Genomic DNA, 17,827 nt, shown 5'->3' with positions numbered 1-17,827 from the left:
CGTGATGCCTGCACTTGTGCAACCATATGGAGACACACATATGTTCACGCACATAAAAAAACGGCATGTGCATATATATATATATATATATATATATATATATACACTTCATGAATATGTATTATGATTTACAGCAACAGGTGACTGATTGATGGAAAAGACACCTACTTGTAAACAGTGTGTCATCTTCATCTTCCTCCTCGTCTTCATCTTCCTCCTCCTCGTCGTCTTCTTCCTCATCCTCGTCGTCCTCCTCCTCCTCTTCCTCCTCGTCCTTGTACATCCCCGGCAGGTCCTCGTAGTCCGCCTCGCTGGGGAGGTTCTCTTTGTCATCGTCGCACTCGATCATCACCGTGGGAACGCCGTGCATCATGGAGCTGCAGGTTGGTGGGAAAGTGTAAGAGGTCAGAGGCGTTTTACAAGATCTAACATTAGAAACTGAAGTGTCTAAACTTCACAGCTCTGTGTTTGGGACGAGTCCAGTGATGGGAACCAAGAGAAGTTACTTATAAGGACATGTGATGGGCTGAATGTTAATTGGTTGCATTGGGAAATTAATTCTGCAACAGTTTATGTATTTGATTGATCGTTTAAAATACCAAACAAATGTGAGGATTTGCTGCTTTTCTGTTTTATATTAGTATATCACAAGTTTTGATTATGTGGGTTGGACAAAACAAAGACGACACCTTGGGCCCATGAGAACTCGTGGTCGCTCTTTTGACTGAATCTGTGGTTTCCAACCTTTTCAACATGTGACCACTCAAAACAAAGTTATGACCAGTTCAACCAGAGTGACTTTCTTCTCCTCGTTTGAGTCATTTTTAGAGGCAGAAATATATTTTTTTTCTTCATTCCTGTCTTATTTAGCTCACGGCGACTCTCCAGATTTGTCTTGTGACGCCTTGTGGAGTTTCAGAGCACTGGATTAAAAGATTAACTGCAAAAATAATTCATTATTAGATATAAAATAACAGTTAGATGAAGCCTTTTGAATTCTACAGGAATGCTAAGTGTTTAAGATGAGGTCTGTGCAGAACATTTTAGGCCAGGCTCAGATTTCAGGTCGTTTTAAGATGTTTCAGATCAGTCACAGCTGCCAGCCTTTGACGACCTGCTGGACGTGCAGAGCTGAATCAGCAGAAACAAACACAAAGAGTCATTTGGGAATAAAACCTGAAGTGCCACTGAACATTACAGATGTTGTAAAACTAGATGAGAAAAGGTGAAAAACTGGTTGTCTTCCTCTATGACACATCACACAGGATAAATTCTGAATGCTTATTTTCATTCTGAACAACACATGTCAGATCAGACCATTACCGGCTAACAGAGTGTAGTCTGGTTCTGCCAATCTGGATGAATTTATCAAATAAGATCTGTCAATGTCAATTTTGAATTTTTCAGCTGAACTGAAGGATCAGATTTTCCTTTACATGTTGAAAACCCAGGCAGAAAAACGAATCGTGAGCTTTTTTCTCAGCTCGTGAGAAGCTGACGTTCAGCCGCTGTGACCCTCACCTCTCAAACCTCTGCATGGTGAGGGCCAGGGTCTTGTTGAGCTCCTCGATGATCCTGCTGGGCGGGTGGAGGGGCATCGTCCCGTACTGCAACGAGTGCCCGCCCATTGGAGCATGGCCGGGAGGGGCGGGGCACTTCTGGAAGGCGAGCGGAGAGGGCTCCATGCTCCCTGCAGGCACGGAGATCATGAGCTTCTTTGGAGGTAGAGGAGGAGATAACTTCACCGACATGCACGGCAGCTTCACCGGGGCTCCGTCTGCACCGAGGAGGTGAAAGGTTAGACGTGTGTGTGTGTGTGTGTGTGTGTGCAGAGAGTCAGAAACACACTTGCGTGAATGAAGCTGAACGCACCTGTAATGTGGTTGGGTAGCCTGGTGAAGGGTTTGGGCGGCAGCGCAGGAGGTTGTTTGTGTAGCGTTGGAGGTCTGGACAGTGTTGATTCAGCGCCGTCAGCCAGATACACAGTGGACTTCTTCGTGGGCGGAGCCTGGCTGGATTTCTGGGCGTGGTCCTGTTGGCATGCACCATCACTGGCCATCTGAAACTCCAGGGAACCTGAAAAGAAAAACAAGTCAAAGAAATAAAACAGTCGAACGCAACAATGCGAGATGAGAGGCGAGAGACGACGACGGTGCTGCGGCTCTGCTGCCTACCTACACCTGCAGCTGCTCCCTCCATCATTTCAGCACCATCAGACTCTGACAGGCCGGAGCCGAGCACTGGGGAGCGTCCGTTCTCCATCTTCACCTCCTCCCGTAGAGATGGAGACGATCCGTCTGCAGAGGAAGACAGAGCAGAAGAGGGGGGGGGGGGGGGGGGGGGGAGAGAGAGAGAGAGAGAAGGGGAAAACTGTGGATCTGGCAACAAGTTACTACAGTTTAGAGCTACTAGTGCTAAAGCAATTACTCAATTAACCAGGTTTGCTAATCAATTAATCGCTTAGGTCAATTATCAAGCAAACATACCAAACACTCACTGACTCCATCTTCTCAAATGTGACTTTTTGTTTCTTTTCTCTAGTTTTTTTCATTGTAACTGAAATTATTTGGCTTCAGTTGGACAAACAGATTGTGAGAACTCAGGATGATCACTTCCTTCCATTTTCTGACATTAAAAACTTAAATGATTAATAAAAAAATCTCTCACCTAATCAATGACTGATTTTGTTCATAAAATGTCAAAAATAATGATAAATGCCTATCACAAGCTGCACATGTGAAAAGCAACAACCTCTGTCACCTTGAAATAATAATTGGAATAATTCAACACCACAATTTTGTCAGTCAAGTAACACACTATAACATCATCATGATCCCACTGAAAACTAAATAAATATTGGATTACTTCCCAACGACCAAGTCTGAAAACCACAAGATGTTCCAACGATGAAAGCTGATGCTATTCAACTTAGAAAAGGATCAAATCTTCACATTTGAGAAGCTGGAACCGGCAAAAAAAAGTTATTAATCAACTATCAAAATAGCTGCCAATTAGTTTTCTGTCGATCCTCTAATGAATTCATTGACTAATCATTGCAGATCCAAAAAAAAAAAAAAAAACACTTTCAAAAACGACCCAAAAAAGATGAATAATTTAATTTAAATCCTGTCTAATCAGTTAATTAATTAATCAAGTGGTCATTTCAGCACTTTATTTCAGATTTGATTGATCAGCTGTTTCCTGTTACCTTTCTCATACACCTCCTTCAGCACTCCTTTCTTGATGAGCTCCTCTCGGCTCTGACGCGTGGACATCTTCCTCTCCAGCACTGAGGATCACAGAGGACATGAGACTGTGAGGCTGTGAGACTGATTGTGCCGCAGACACTGAGGATGTGATCAGTGCAGAGGAATGTATGAGCTGAAGCAGACGTTTGTTAGGACCTGTGCCTCCATCGCTGCTGCTGCTGCTGCTCAGTAACGATCTTGTGACTGAACATCTGAGCTGCGCGCGCGCGCACACACACACACACACACACACACACACACACACACACACTTCACCTCCAGCTGGATGTTTCTCTGATGGAGAGAGCAGCAGTGCTTTGGTGCTGAACTCATGCTGTTGATGTTGGAACATGGCCGTCCTTTCAAAATTAAAGCTCGACTACTATATTAAAAGACTAAAGCCACATTTCAGTCTGTTCTAAAATCTGTTTTGCTAAATGATCAAACTGACTTTTCACTTCATCTGCTGTTTGAATATTCTGTACAATCTGCACATTCAGTAGCTGCGTTCAATTCATATCTGTATCTAATCCTGGTAAATATGAGTGCTGCATTTTTGACACACATATTCTTGAACATCTTGCATTAATAACCTTTATTTAATCAGGTGATCTCACTGAGATTAAGATATTTTTGGCCAAAGATTTTTACATTACTTCCCACTTCTTCTTCTATCTATCTATCCATCTATCTATTTTTAATCCCTGTTTAGTAATCAACCAAAATGCCTGATCAGATAAACAATCAAGGAAACTAATTAAAAGGAAATGTGTTTTTACTCTTTTTTTCCAGAATGCATAAAAACAAAATGGAGAATTTCTGTTTTTATCCAACAAAAGGTTTGTGAGTTTCATCTATTCAGTCATATGTTTTGTGGGAACCCTGTACACACCCCTGTCCTGATAAAAAAAAAAAAAGAATTATTCTTCAGGAAAAGCCTGGTTGCTTTCTTGGTGTCCAAACAAAACGAGCCTGGACGCCCACATAATTGAATGCACCATGGCTGAATGATGGCAAGAGTCCAGTAATAACACATGGTGAACACAACATGTGCGCCCTGTGCGGTCAACAGTGTACAGTAAGATGTACAGTGTGTTTTGTTTGGAGGGAGGTCTGAGCAGAAAACGCCGGTCGTGCCGTGACAGCTGGGAGAACAGCTTGGCTGTAGGAAGCCTCTCGTCACCTTCGGCTCTGCGTCCGTGTCTCTCACTGAGAACAGGAAGTGGAACGACTGAGCCAGCGGAGAAACAACAACAACAACAACAACAACAACAGCTTCCATTTCTCCATCCGTGTCAAACTCTCTCTTCTGTTTCACAGTTTACTGCTCGGTGCATATTGTCACTCTGAACCAGACACGTCCACGTTCCCTCAGATACCGAGTTGATTCACTGTTACAGAGGCAGCGCAGTGGAGCGCTGACAATCACCACTTAAAGCTAATTTGTTGCTGCAGTGAACATTAATTATCGACTCCTCCTCTTCTGGCGTGTTTACATCTCTGATGAAGACGGTAATTAACAGCTTTTCGCCTCTATGCTTGAACTAAGTTAAATAAATCTGCTTTATTTTCACACAGGATCTTTTTCTCTGTGACGACATGAATGTTCACATTTTTGTTTTCCAGCGATCTGTGAATATGTTCTTGTTTTTGTACGTTTATCTGTAATTGTTTATTTTCCTTTCTTCTTTTTTGAAATGATTTTAGTGTCTTTATTATCATTATTATTATAATCCACAGACCTTTATTAAAACATCTCACCTTCCAAACACACTACCCACACCATACCCTACCAACTCCAATTACGTCAGCTGTTGAAAAGTTAATCCTCCAGACCGTTGAGTGGCACCCAGGCTCAGCAAGGCTGACGTTGTGGTTGACAGAGCAGCAGCAGGAGCTGACCTGAGGTCTGCCACTGCTTTACCAGCCTTACATAACCATAATTATACACAGTAGATCTTCGCTGCTGCTACTATATCACCATACATCACCCCCCCCCTCGCAGCACGGCACCTCTGTGCTCACATTCATCATTGCCACTGTTGCTGGGTGTAGCAGGGAGACGTTTATCTGCTGTGGGTGCAGCAAATTACTACAGGGGGGGGGGTGGGAGCCGGGGTGCGGGGGTGGGGTTGGTTCTCACCTGCAGACGTCTGCTTGAACTTCTCACTCTTCTTCTTCCTCCACTTCCAGGGTTTGAACAGACGTCCCAAGGTGGCGAATTTGCTGCGGCGGCGGATAGGAGGCGTGTGTGTGCCGGGGACCAGCGAATCAGAGCGCATCGCTGCCAACCTCTCCACCTCCTCAGCTGGAGAACAGAGTGAGGACAGCAGGGTCGTTAACGAGAAGGTGAAAAGCACTGTCACTAATACGTTTCTCTCCTTTTACCTGGTGCACAGTAACAGTGCAATTTAAATATCTGATCAGTAGATATATTTATATATGATTGGGCAATTAACCAATGAGCAGCAGAAACTTCATTAACTTAATCAATCGTTTTTTTTAAGGAAAAATACCAAACACTGTCTGGTTGCGGCTCCTAAGACTTGACTTGAGGTTTGATGCTGGGAGGGACACGATTCACTGTTTTTACAAACCAAACCTTTAATGGAAAAATATTCTGCAGATTCATCAATATTGAAAATAACCAGCAGTTAAAGTCAGTGCCCCCCCCCCCCCCACCCACCACCCACCACCCCCGCCCAGTGACCCCTCGTTTGTCACATGAAATCAATCCATCACCCGAAAATCAATTCTGATTTAAACTGATTTAATTTTTTGATATTATTCATTTCTATATTTAGAGGTTATATGAAAATAAAATAACACCAGTGTTGACATAAACGTGAGGGAGAAAAGCTTTTTTGCATTTATTAATATGTTATTTGTCGTTGCTTTGTCTGGTGATTTCAACAAATGATTCCATTATCATGCTGCATATTTCCTTCAATAACAGGTTTCTGAAATCCACATAGAGGCAAATAGATGATTGTTTGTCTCTGATTCAAATGTCTCCTAGGGGGCTTTGCATTATCAAGTCAGGTAAAGCTCATTTGGATCGCTCTTCAACATGGTGAGAGAGAGAGAGAGAGAGTGTGTCAGGTGGCTGCAACAAAACCTCCCACAGAGAAGAAGAAGCTCAGGAGGAAGTGAATATGTGCAAGAAAACAAAACAAAACTGACCGTAAACATCCATGACACACTTCTACTCCTCCTCCACCTTTTCCATTCAGTGACCCTGAGCTGCTCCCGCAGGGAGGGGTTTGAAGCCGGAGGCCGTTCGGTACAGCGTGCATTTAAATTGACACTTTTCCCATTACACACACCATCCTGCTCTATGAAGCAGACTCTAATGCCAGCGGCGATGGATGAGGGAGAAACACAGGAAGCCAGCAGACAGCAGTGGATGTAAACACACACACGCAGACACACACGCACACACACACACGTTTACAAACAGAGGAAAAATACAAGTGGACGGATCAGAGTTGGCGTCTGTCTGGCAGATGATACAGGAACATTGGCTGCACGCACCACCAGAGCCAGGGGCAATGACTTATACTTATGTGTATCATACACACGTTTTTTTTATTTTTTTATTCTATTATTTTTCATTTATAGTATGCTAGTTTTTATTGCCGAGTTGACCGGATTCTTGTCACACATTTCATTATACTGTTAACCTTGTGTAAACCTAAATAAGACAAATAAAGTTAAACTTGAACTCATGTAACAGAGAAGTTGCAGGTTCAATCACCTCAGTTAACAGCGACTACCCTAACCAACAGTGACCTGCACCCTGCCTCAATGATACTGCAGGCAGAATATTTAACAGACAAAATACAGCGGTGTGTGTTCAGATGACTGACATGGATCATAACACGTTCATACATTGTCAAAGTTGGTCTAAAGTGAAATCTGGAAAGGCGTTTGTGAGGCGTCCGGCAAACTAACAGGCCAATAAACGAACAGCAACAACCAGGACCAAAGCATGACCGCAGACTGACTCTCAACACAACCGTAGCTCCGTCTGTCAGATTTATGATCCTTGATTCTTTGATCAAACAGCTCCTGACTCACATTAAAATTTTTGATAGTTTTAGACTCTTTTGTTTGGACCAGAACCGACAGCTGAAAATAAAACCTGAAAACAACGTCAGAGAAAAAAAACAAACGGTGAGACTGGAAACCAGCGAGCAGCTGCAGCCAGGAGGAGACCTTGTTACAGGGGGGTTATCAGTTTAAATCTGTTACAGCTCAGCAGCCACAACTGAGAAACCTTTTCAACAACGGCCCCTCAACCACGCTATCCTCACCCCTAAACCCCACCACCTCCCCTCGCCAAAACCTCCACCTCCCCTCACAGCTGCTGCAGTGGGCAAGAGTCTGACTGACGTTGTTGGGTGTAACACTCAGGTGTGAAAGTCACAGCTACACAGAAAACGTCTCTGCACCAGTAACAGAAGAGTTTCTCTCCATGTCTTTTCAGCAGCTGCACAACATTTATACAAATCTGAAGCACTGCTACTTTACTGCTCTCCTCATGCCTCCTTAATACTTTTACTCACTTTACTTTACTGGTTACAATTTTACTTATAAAACATATGATGGATTTATAAAATATGTTGCTTTACTATAAACTAAACAACTTAACTGCATAAACAAGTAGACCTCAAAGAATTAGTCCATTAACAACAATTATTTCAGAATTAACTGGCTACTATTTTTCAGGTTTTGAATAATTTTTCATGTAAAAATGCAAAAACTTTTAATTGATCCAGCTGCTTTTCCTTCCAGTCATTTAAATCTAATCAAATTCATTTATTTCAAGTAATTTTCAGGTTTGGACAACCAATCAATTTATTCCATCAATTAGGCAAATAATCAGCATTAGATCCACCTCAACCAACTACAAAGGTGCAAGCTGCTGCTGACATATTAATGCATGAGTGTTAAAAATCTAATGACAGACTCATATAAGGTCATTTTACTGTACAAGTTCCTGATTATACTTGTATACTTTTACTTGAGTATCATTATGCAGCATTAGTGGATTTGGATTCAGGGAGGTGAAGAGTAATCTTCCCTCTCGGCTCATCTTTGTCCCTGTCAAAATAAAAACACCCCCACCCCCCAGCAGTGCCGTGTGAGTCAGAGGGCTCAGGCTCACTCACACTGTAGGGCCACATTCTTTCAGCCTGACCCCGGGTCTGTTATCTGACTACAGCCTCAAAACACTGACTCACTCAACAACAGCAGCCAAACAACTGTGAGAGGTTCTCAAGCTTCTCAACAGTCGACTTGATCCAGGTTCTTGGTCCATTCATGGAGTCTGGTTCAGAAATATGTCTTGGGTTTACTCAGAATGATTGACTGAAAATTAATGGAAAACAATTTTGATGATTGATTCGTTTAAGTTGTTTATCGAGTTCAAACTCCAAACATCATCTGGTTCCAGCTTCTTAAATGTGAACATCTATTACTTTTCTCTGCATCGCCGTAAACTGATTCTCTTTGGCCGGAAAAAACAAGCTGCATATTTGAATTTCTTTCATTGAATAAATAATTAATCAAATTAAAAAAAAATCAACAATAAAACTAAATAGGGCTGCAACTAACTACATTTTCTCTTAAAAAATGACTAAAATTATCCCTAATGGATTAATTGACTGATCAATGCAGATCTAAACTTAAGCATTAAGATCTTGGAAGACATTTAAATCAATTTATTGTACTTTTTCTTAATTCAAAAATCAGCTTTAGTAAAATAACAGTCACATCTGACACTCAGAAAGATACTTGGGTCTTATTGAAACAGTGTATTACTATAATCAATCTTTTGCATGATTGTATTGATCTGTGGACAGGAAGGAATGCTGGAGAGAGATTTTCAAATTAAAATCAGCTGGTTGATGAACTGTACAAAATGTATGACAAGCTCTCAGTCTAACTGTGTTATTTAAGTCAAGGCAAAGATAAGCCAAAGATAAGCCAAAGATGCTGAGAGTGTGATGACTCTGTTGTAAGTGCTTTAACAGAGAGTCAATACAATGATTAGTCAGTTGACAGAAAATTAATCAGTAGAGATGTTAGTAATTGATTGATAGTTTGAGTCATTTTTCAAGCACTAATGTGGCACATGCTCTGTTCCAGCATCTCTACTGTGAGATTTACTGATTTTGTTTGTTTCGTATCTTCGAGGTTTGGACTGAAGACACCTCGAGCTCACCTGAACCTCAGGACATCTTTTAAACTGAACGGATAATAATTGATTTTAAAAAGACAAGAGATGAATGAACGGTGAACATGATCATTAGCTGCAGCTCTGATTAAGGTCTTGGTCGATAAAGTCATTTAAAGCGACAGGTTATTAAATACTCTTCAGGTAAAAGTCCTGCACTCAAACATTTACACACACATATATATATATATATATATATATATATATATATAAATGTTTTCCTTCCTCCTTTCCTTAAATGTTTTCCTTGTTTGTTTTTTTGTTTTTAGGATTTCCCTGTTTTAACTCCCTTTCTCTTTTACATTTGTCAAAGTACTTTGAGCTGCATCCTGTGTATGAAAAGTGCTATATAAATTAAGTTTATAATATAATAACAATTATTATTATTATTATTACTAATATTATTAAAGCTGTCAGAAATGGATGCATGCAGCATGAAATGGAAATAATTCAAGCACAATACAAGTGACTTTCCACACACTGCAGTTTAAATGATCTAAGAGAACAGGTTTTTAAACCAGTTAATTAATAAAGAAAGTATGACCTGCATTTCAGCCAGATTTTTCATATGAAGAGAAGCAGCTCAGACTGGCGGAGGATAACGACAGTATTTCTACAAAGTGAAGAAGGAACCAAAACGCAAACAGGGAAGCTAAAGTGACCCACATAAAAACTGGATGTGAAATCACGCAATTCCACTTTATCTAGGCTACATCACAAAGAGACGATGAAGACATGAAGCCACCAGCAGCTTCTTTAAAAGACACTGTGATTTATGTTAATGTTATTGAGCATTAAGGGCTCATGAGAGAAGCACAGATTCCCCCCGGCAGGCAGGGAGCGGCCACCGACAGCTGACACTAATCATCTAATGCAAACAGAGGAGAAGAACCTCCACCTCCTCCTGAACTGAACCGTGTGCTCTCACCGTCCAGCGGCTCGGCTCCGCGGCAGTTGCTGCAGATGTGTTTGATCTCTTTGCCGATCTGGCAGTGGATCATGAACGGCATGTTGTTGTTGTGCGCGGCGGGTTGCTGCTGCTGCTGCTGCTGCTGCTGCTGCTGCTGCTCCCCGGAGCCGCTGTGGAGCTTCATCCTGGTCAGGCAGAAGGCTCTCCTCCTCTTCCTCGGTTTACGCTCCTCGGACGCGGGCACCGCTAAAGATAAAGAGTCTTTGGCAGACCCAAACCCAGACCCGGACCCGGACACGGACCCAGACCCGGACCATGAACATATCACTTCGCCTCCGTGGCCCGCCATGTTTGAACTGCTCTGCAGAGCTGGACCCTCTTGCCCTCCGCTGTGGTATAGGGGGTTCCAAACGGTTTGCAGCTCGGTCCACTACTGACTAAGCAGCCATACAAAACCGCTAACTTCCGTTCTTAACTTACAAAATAAAAGCATCTTAAACGAGCGATATGTAGAAAAACAAACTCTGGCCTTTTGTTTGTTTTGTTTACCGCAGTGTCCCCTTCACGACATCACCCATTCATATATTCATACAAATACATACTTAAGAAGATAAATCATCAGATTGGAAAATAAATCCACCCCACACTTGGGCAACAAGTTTCTTTTCTTCTAGCCCAGTATACGCTCGGTTCCACGGCCATAATCTGGCCCATATACAGCGTGATTGTCAGATGTTACTTCCACATGTGGAACAACTCTGGTGCACACACAGAAAATCTTGTGGCTGCCATATATTACTAGAGGATAACAGCTGGAATCTGCCTAGATGTTAAAGCTAAAACCACCACACACACTCACATTAAATACAACAAACATCAATCTTTAAGTTAGAAACCATAGAAATGTGTTAGTGGAATATATCTGACTCAGGAGGGGAAAGAAGTTTTAAAAATTATTTAGAAAAGTTCAATTACCAATTAGCAGTTAGTAAAGTAATGCCATGTCAAAGAACATCTTCTTCTGCATATTTTCATTGATAGATTATATTAAAAAAACAAACAAAAACACAGCAGAAAAAATGATAGCCGTGTTTAATTTAAGGATCTATACAAGGATCCTACAATATAAAAGTTAGACAGTGGGAATTGCCCACTACATTACCTGTAACAAACTGCGCAGTTAAAAGTTTTTAGACTAAATACCATGGAGGTCTTGTGCAGACACAGACATTTTTTTTGGCAAGTTTTTGCACCTAAACAAAATGTATTTATTTACATCACACCTGGAAACATTGCCACCATCAAACGTGGTGTAACAAACCAGCATGTTGCATTTCTGAAATGTAAACTTGTAATGTAACATGTAAAATGACTCAAATTAAATTCTGCCTATATGTCCTCGTTATATATAGTTATATAAATTAGCTATAGACAATATGCCATGCTCCTGTGTACAGGTAACACTATTAATGACTTGACAGCATGTCATTAGTCTTATTTATTTTGAAAAGGAATTCGACTTCCGGCCAGGGTCTGTTTTTTCGACATAACCTTAACGTCTCTCGGCTCCTCCACAAATTCAGCCTATCCTAGTTCTCTGTTGCGGATTGGGACTCGCGGCGGTAGCCAATCAGATTGAAGCGCCGGGAGATTTAGAATTTAGAAAAATATTTAAATGACCGAGGGACAGACGATTTAAATATCCACGGTTAAAAACTAAAAATAAACCTACATCAGAGTTTTTACGTACAGAAATAAGCCAACAGCTGGTTACATAGAAATTAAAAGAAAGGCCGTATGTCTGTATGTATGCACACACACACACACACACACACACACATATATATATATATATATATATATATATATATATATGTATGGATGAATGTAAAACAGACACTGTGCTACATTCTAATTGGTTATTTTAAGTTCCCACCATAATTTATTTTCAAAACAAAGTTAGAAAGTACTGCATGTACTTAGACAAATTTGGGGTCAGAAGCTAAGTAATATAAGCCCATATTGAGTCTTGAAAGTAATCAATAGGATCTCAAAATCAATCCTGAACTTTAATGAAGCCAGTGGAGCGACGCCAAGAGAGGAGTAGTGTATCTGACAGCTCTGTCTCATACTCACTATCATGTGGAAACAAGGAGCGGAGATAGAGACGACAAGAAAAGAAGCTCCAAAAGATAAAAACAGGCTAAATTCGGAAAGTCTCAGAAACAGGAAAAGGCGAGACTCAATAACTGTGAGAGCGGGGGAGGGAGAGAGAGACTTGGTTATGTTGTGTGGAAGCCAACGAAGGGTCATAACCTGCAGTTACAAACCTCCACCAGCAGGTGGGGCTCGCTTACAAGAGATGCGGGTGAAATGAATTCATCTGTGTCAAAACAGTGACAGACTCTGAGCTGCAGGGTGCAGACTGCTGAGGAGGAGTCGACTATAATCACAACCACCCCTCACTGTCATCGCCTCCGTGTTACAGCACCGAGCTGAGCTGCACAGTCATAGCCTACAAAGATTCAGAGGTGTGTGTTTCAGTGACCAGACTTGCGTTGTCATTTTCCTCATGTACACAGTGTGTGTGTGCGTGCGTGCGTGCGTGCGTGTGTGTATGTGTTGATGTTCATGTATTTCATGTAATGCTAAGATCAAAAGCACACGGCTGCATTTTCCACACGATGACTCATGGAGGCTTTTCAGATTCATAGTACAAGGTTGTGCATCACAAGATGAAAGGAGAACAGTTTAGTGAACAAGCCTCCTGTCTGGAACGAACTGTGCTCCTTCAATAAAGTATCAGGCAGAATACATCCTCAAACGTCAGAGATTTGCTTCATTCAGTCGCACAACTTAAGACAGTTAAAATCAACAATGCTTGAATGATGTGGAGAGTAAGGACCTTGTAAGAAGAACTGTCTTTGTTCCTTATCTTAAGTATCACACAGGTTTCAACTTCATATTTCGATGATTCACTGTTTGACTGCTTCCTCTAATTAGAAGGAGATCAGCAGCTGATCAATAAATCCATGGTCTCACTCTCTCACACATAAGCTGGGACTTACAATAAGTCTCATGTGACTGGAAGACAAGACTGGTAGGACCGGCAGGTGTGAGTCACATTAGAGGTGACACAGCAGAGCACGGATTGGTCTGCTCTTGCACTCATAACAGATAGTTTACAGAAGCACTTTTATGTGTTTCTGTACTGAAATATCTCAGCAACCACAGGATGGAATGGCATGAAATCTGGTGCGGGCATTCGTGGTTCCCTGAGGATGAACCCCGATTACTCTGGTGAGCCTCTGACGTTTCCTCTGGAGCCATCAGCAGGTCAACCTTTGACTCTGTCCAGAACTTTGGTTGACAACAAAATTCTATAAAAACTAATGACATGTCCCTCAGCATCAATTGTACTTTCAGCAAATATTAACATGCTAAGACACTAAAATAAGACAGTGAAGACAGAAAATGATATACCTGCTAAACATCAGCATGTCATCAGCATCAGCAGATACAGATACAGCATCCGTACTTTTATTTCAATCTGATAAAACTGCATTTACAATACTGCAGCATCTTTTTGCATCAGACTTCCTGAGTCTGGTTAAACACCCATACATCCTGTCTCCAAAACCCAGACTGGGACAACATCACCAGGGGTGAATTTCTTCAGACTTGACAAAGATTCTCCAGGGCCACAGAACACATTACACGTGTCTTTAAAACAAGCCCACACATCGTTTAGGCAGCCGGTTGTTAGATAGATAGGTAGATAGATAGATAGATAGATAGATACTTTCTTTATCCCCTAGGGGAAATTTATGACCCATAGTTCCGTTTTGTTGCTAGGCCACATCTAATGGTCGTAGTAATTATGACAGGCGCAAAGGGAAACGTGCAGTGATGTAATATAAAGAGAGACATAGTCAACGTCAGGAGGAGGTTGTGGTGGATGGATAAATATGACACAGGAGAGAGGTGTTCAATTCCCGTGTGAAAGTAGCTGTTTATGTTGTTTCTATTACCCAAGACCGCAGGACAAAGTTAACCACGTTGTTATTATTGTAACCATGACAACAAAGATCATCTAATGTTGAGGAAGTACTTATTTTAGCCCAAATCACAATATTTTCCTAAGCCTAACCAAGCCAGGACTGTTATTATAGTAACCATGAAAACTAAGATCTTATCTTAAGGAAGTACTTATTTTAACCAAAACCACAACCTTTTCCTAAACCTAACCCAGTAGCTTTTGTGCCTTATCCTTACCAAGCCAGGACCGTTATTATAGTAACCACGGTGACGAAGATAGGTACAGCACTCTCTGCAGAGTCAGTGTTTTTATTATTGTTACCGTGACAACCATGTCCGGTACACCTGCTGCTGTAGGGGCGCCATCTCAGGACATGACTATAGGTCGTATCAGAGGGTTGATAAAAACGACCTATATGGTTGTTCAGGTTAGAGGAGTGGTTGGTCATTGTACACTGTACACTGTACACTGTACACATGTACACTCTTCATAACTATTAAAATGACCTTTATGTGTAAAATCAGCGATGCCTTTTCACTTTTTTTTTGTTATTTCTTGGGGCATTTTTGTGCCTTTACTTGCTTTATTGTTGTTATTATTTCTTGGCTATTGGGTCGCTCCCTGCCCCTTCATATTTAAAGTAACTGGAGACTACAACTGTAAGAATATAATGTATAAAAAACTACAATATGTTCTTAAATGTAGTGCAGTTGAATTGCACTTCAGTACAGCCTTTAAACAAGGACGTAGTTACTAAAGTTACTTATAGTTACTCGTAAATGGTTGTATTTATACTGTGCTTTCATCCAGAGGGTTTTACAGCACACACACACACACACACACACACACACACACACACACACACACACACACACACACACTGATAGTAACATAACTACAGCTATCAGGATATGAGGTTCAGTGTAAAAAAGGAGCCAGGGATTCAACCACCAACCCTGCCATTAGTGGATGACCCAGCTCAGTCACCTTGATTACAACTTGTGCCTCATGAAGCAATAACGTGTTATATACTGTCTGTGGTTGTTTATAAAGTAGCACTCAGTCTGATTCATTTAAATGCTGGAGCTGCACTCGGTGCAGTCTTTACTGAGGAAACATCCAGCTTGTTTACCTGCAACCTGACAAAATCAATACACCAGTTACTTCCAGCTACAACCTTATCTAAAATAAAAACGCCCACAGTGAAGTGCCGTCTAATTAGATGAATATATATTTTACTACTGCTTCATCCAGAGCGCTGTACCTCATCAGTCCACACTCAAACCTGTTTATCTGAATTTAGATGAAAAGGAAAACCAGAAGAAACAGAATTGGTGGGGTGGGTGTGATTTTGTTTCTGGCCTCAGATACACAGGCTTCCTCTACCCTGCGCAGATGAGGGACTCAGTGGGGCACAAAGGCTTGGCAGGTTACAGCTCAATGTGCTGCTGACAGTAATGGACTTCATGCCTCAGTGTATCTGACAAGGCGCAGCACTTTCAGCTCCACGACAAGCTCTGAAACATACCACCACACACACACACACACACACACACACACACACACACACACACACACACCTACTCAAAACACATAAGATAGATGAACAGGTGTTCTTGTCACATCAGCGATGGCAGCGTATCCTCTGTGAGACAGCCTGTGGTCCGTACAGCTGTCAGATTATTTTCTATTTGTGAGACACTGAGCTTTTTACATCTGTCTCGCCATAAACCGGCCTGTCCAACAGCATCTATTTTATCCAAACATGTATTTCTCATGAACGATTCCACACTCCTCAGCTCACGATCCAGCCATCACTCACAACCGCGTCACAGAAACCCACACAGACCTATAGAGTTCCTTATCTCTGCGCCTTTGCGCTGTGATGGAGATCCGCACGTGCCTCGGCTGAATCGATCTCACCTTGACCTGCCTGAGCCGTGATTCACATCTCCGTGGTGCAGAGTCTGCCTGACGACTCTAATGAGACTTCAGCTGTGAGCTGACACACACTGACTCTGAGAGCTTGTTAACGAACTCCTGGAGCATTAGAAAGATGTTAAAATGAAACACAGAGTTGTTGAACTTCAGTGTTTACGGTAAATGTTACTACAGCTCAGGAGCAGACATATTATTGTATGTGATTTGCCATTTAGTGGCTCTTCAGGGGACACTTATTATCTCTCACTGCTGTTAGTGCTGTTGTTTTTACCTTATTTACCTTAAATATGTAACTTCTGCCTCTAGGGGGTCTCTGAATCAAAACAAAAGATGCTGTTTGGTGACATCATGAAGTAGCGTGGGATCATGGCAGTTGGTGTCTTCACCACTATTGCCACCAACTTTTCCCAGTTTGTTTGTTTTAGAAGCTGAAGTATCCACAGAGGTCTCCTCCTCTCCAAAACAAACAGACCAGGTATTTTATAACAGTTAAAAACGCTGAATAAAACAGTTTCACATTTAAAGTCAGTGTTTCATCGATGCTGCACATCAAGGAGAGGCTGGGAGCTGAGACTGCTAAACTTTGTTTGGCTTGTTTCTCTGATAACTTATGATTCATTTATGATTTTCCTCCTCTCCGTAACAAACAGACAAGGAGATTAAAACCTGTAGAAACACTGAATAAAGCAGTTTCACTTAAAAAAAAATCAGCGATTCGCTGATGCAGTTCAGTGGAGACAGGATGCCTCGGAGTGGCTGTAGCTGAGCTGTCTAACATTTACTCAACGAATATGAAGTTGAAAACCAAAGATCTTGAAAGGCTATCTTAAAAATGTGACTTGAAACTAGATAAAAGTCAGTTTTGCTTCTGTCAGGCAAACACAACACTGACACATGTACATAAAGGATATGATCTCACTGACAGGCGACCAAATGAAACAGAGCGTTACCGTGATTAAATCACAGCTTTCTCTGTTTTGAGAATCGATGGAAACAATTGGGAAAATGTAAGAACACAACATATAGAACATAGATCTAGTTGTTTTTAGACATTTTAATGTGAAAAAGTTACAGATTATAACTTTAATCTGAAAAACACAACCCATTTGTTTTCTCAGTTTCTCCCTCTGATTTTATACACTTTATTAGATGGATTATACACTAAAATGATCTTTGTCTCTTTTATCTTCCTCTTTCCCCCTTTTCTCTTCCTGTAAAGTGTTTTGTAACTTCTATTTAGCCTTTTTAAAAGTGAAAATAGGTAAAATATATGAAACTGTTTATTGATCGGGGTCCAGAGGTCATGTGTCTGGGTCTCCACAGCGCTGCACTAACTGCTAAATGAAAATGCCACAATCAATAGCAGCACTGTGGCTGATGCCCAGACTGACGCTGACCCACTGTTAACAGGTCAAACTTGCTTTTAAACCATGCCTTTAAGCTAAATG

The 17,827-nt window shown here is 41.4% G+C and overlaps 1 protein-coding gene across 1 annotated transcript in view; it reads right to left on the bottom strand.

The window, feature by feature from the left end:
* The window catches only part of LOC111227573 (phosphatase and actin regulator 1-like), a 34,825-nt gene that overhangs the window by 7,254 nt on the left and 9,744 nt on the right, over positions 1–17,827 (bottom strand). Inside the window, exons 2-7 of the mRNA XM_022753123.1 lie at positions 5,392–5,556; positions 3,209–3,289; positions 2,175–2,297; positions 1,873–2,076; positions 1,522–1,777; positions 169–377 (exon numbers count right to left, since the gene is read on the bottom strand). Coding sequence (XP_022608844.1) covers positions 169–377; positions 1,522–1,777; positions 1,873–2,076; positions 2,175–2,297; positions 3,209–3,289; positions 5,392–5,556 — 1,038 coding nt within the window. The remainder of the gene's footprint in view (positions 1–168; positions 378–1,521; positions 1,778–1,872; positions 2,077–2,174; positions 2,298–3,208; positions 3,290–5,391; positions 5,557–17,827) is intronic.

The sequence above is a fragment of the Seriola dumerili genome, unplaced genomic scaffold (assembly GCF_002260705.1).
Source record: "Seriola dumerili isolate Sdu_G_001 unplaced genomic scaffold, Sdu_1.0 BDQW01000189.1, whole genome shotgun sequence".
NCBI lineage: Eukaryota > Metazoa > Chordata > Actinopteri > Carangiformes > Carangidae > Seriola > Seriola dumerili.
The sequence above is the reverse complement of the archived record's forward strand: the minus strand, read 5'-3'. Positions and strand labels throughout refer to the sequence as shown.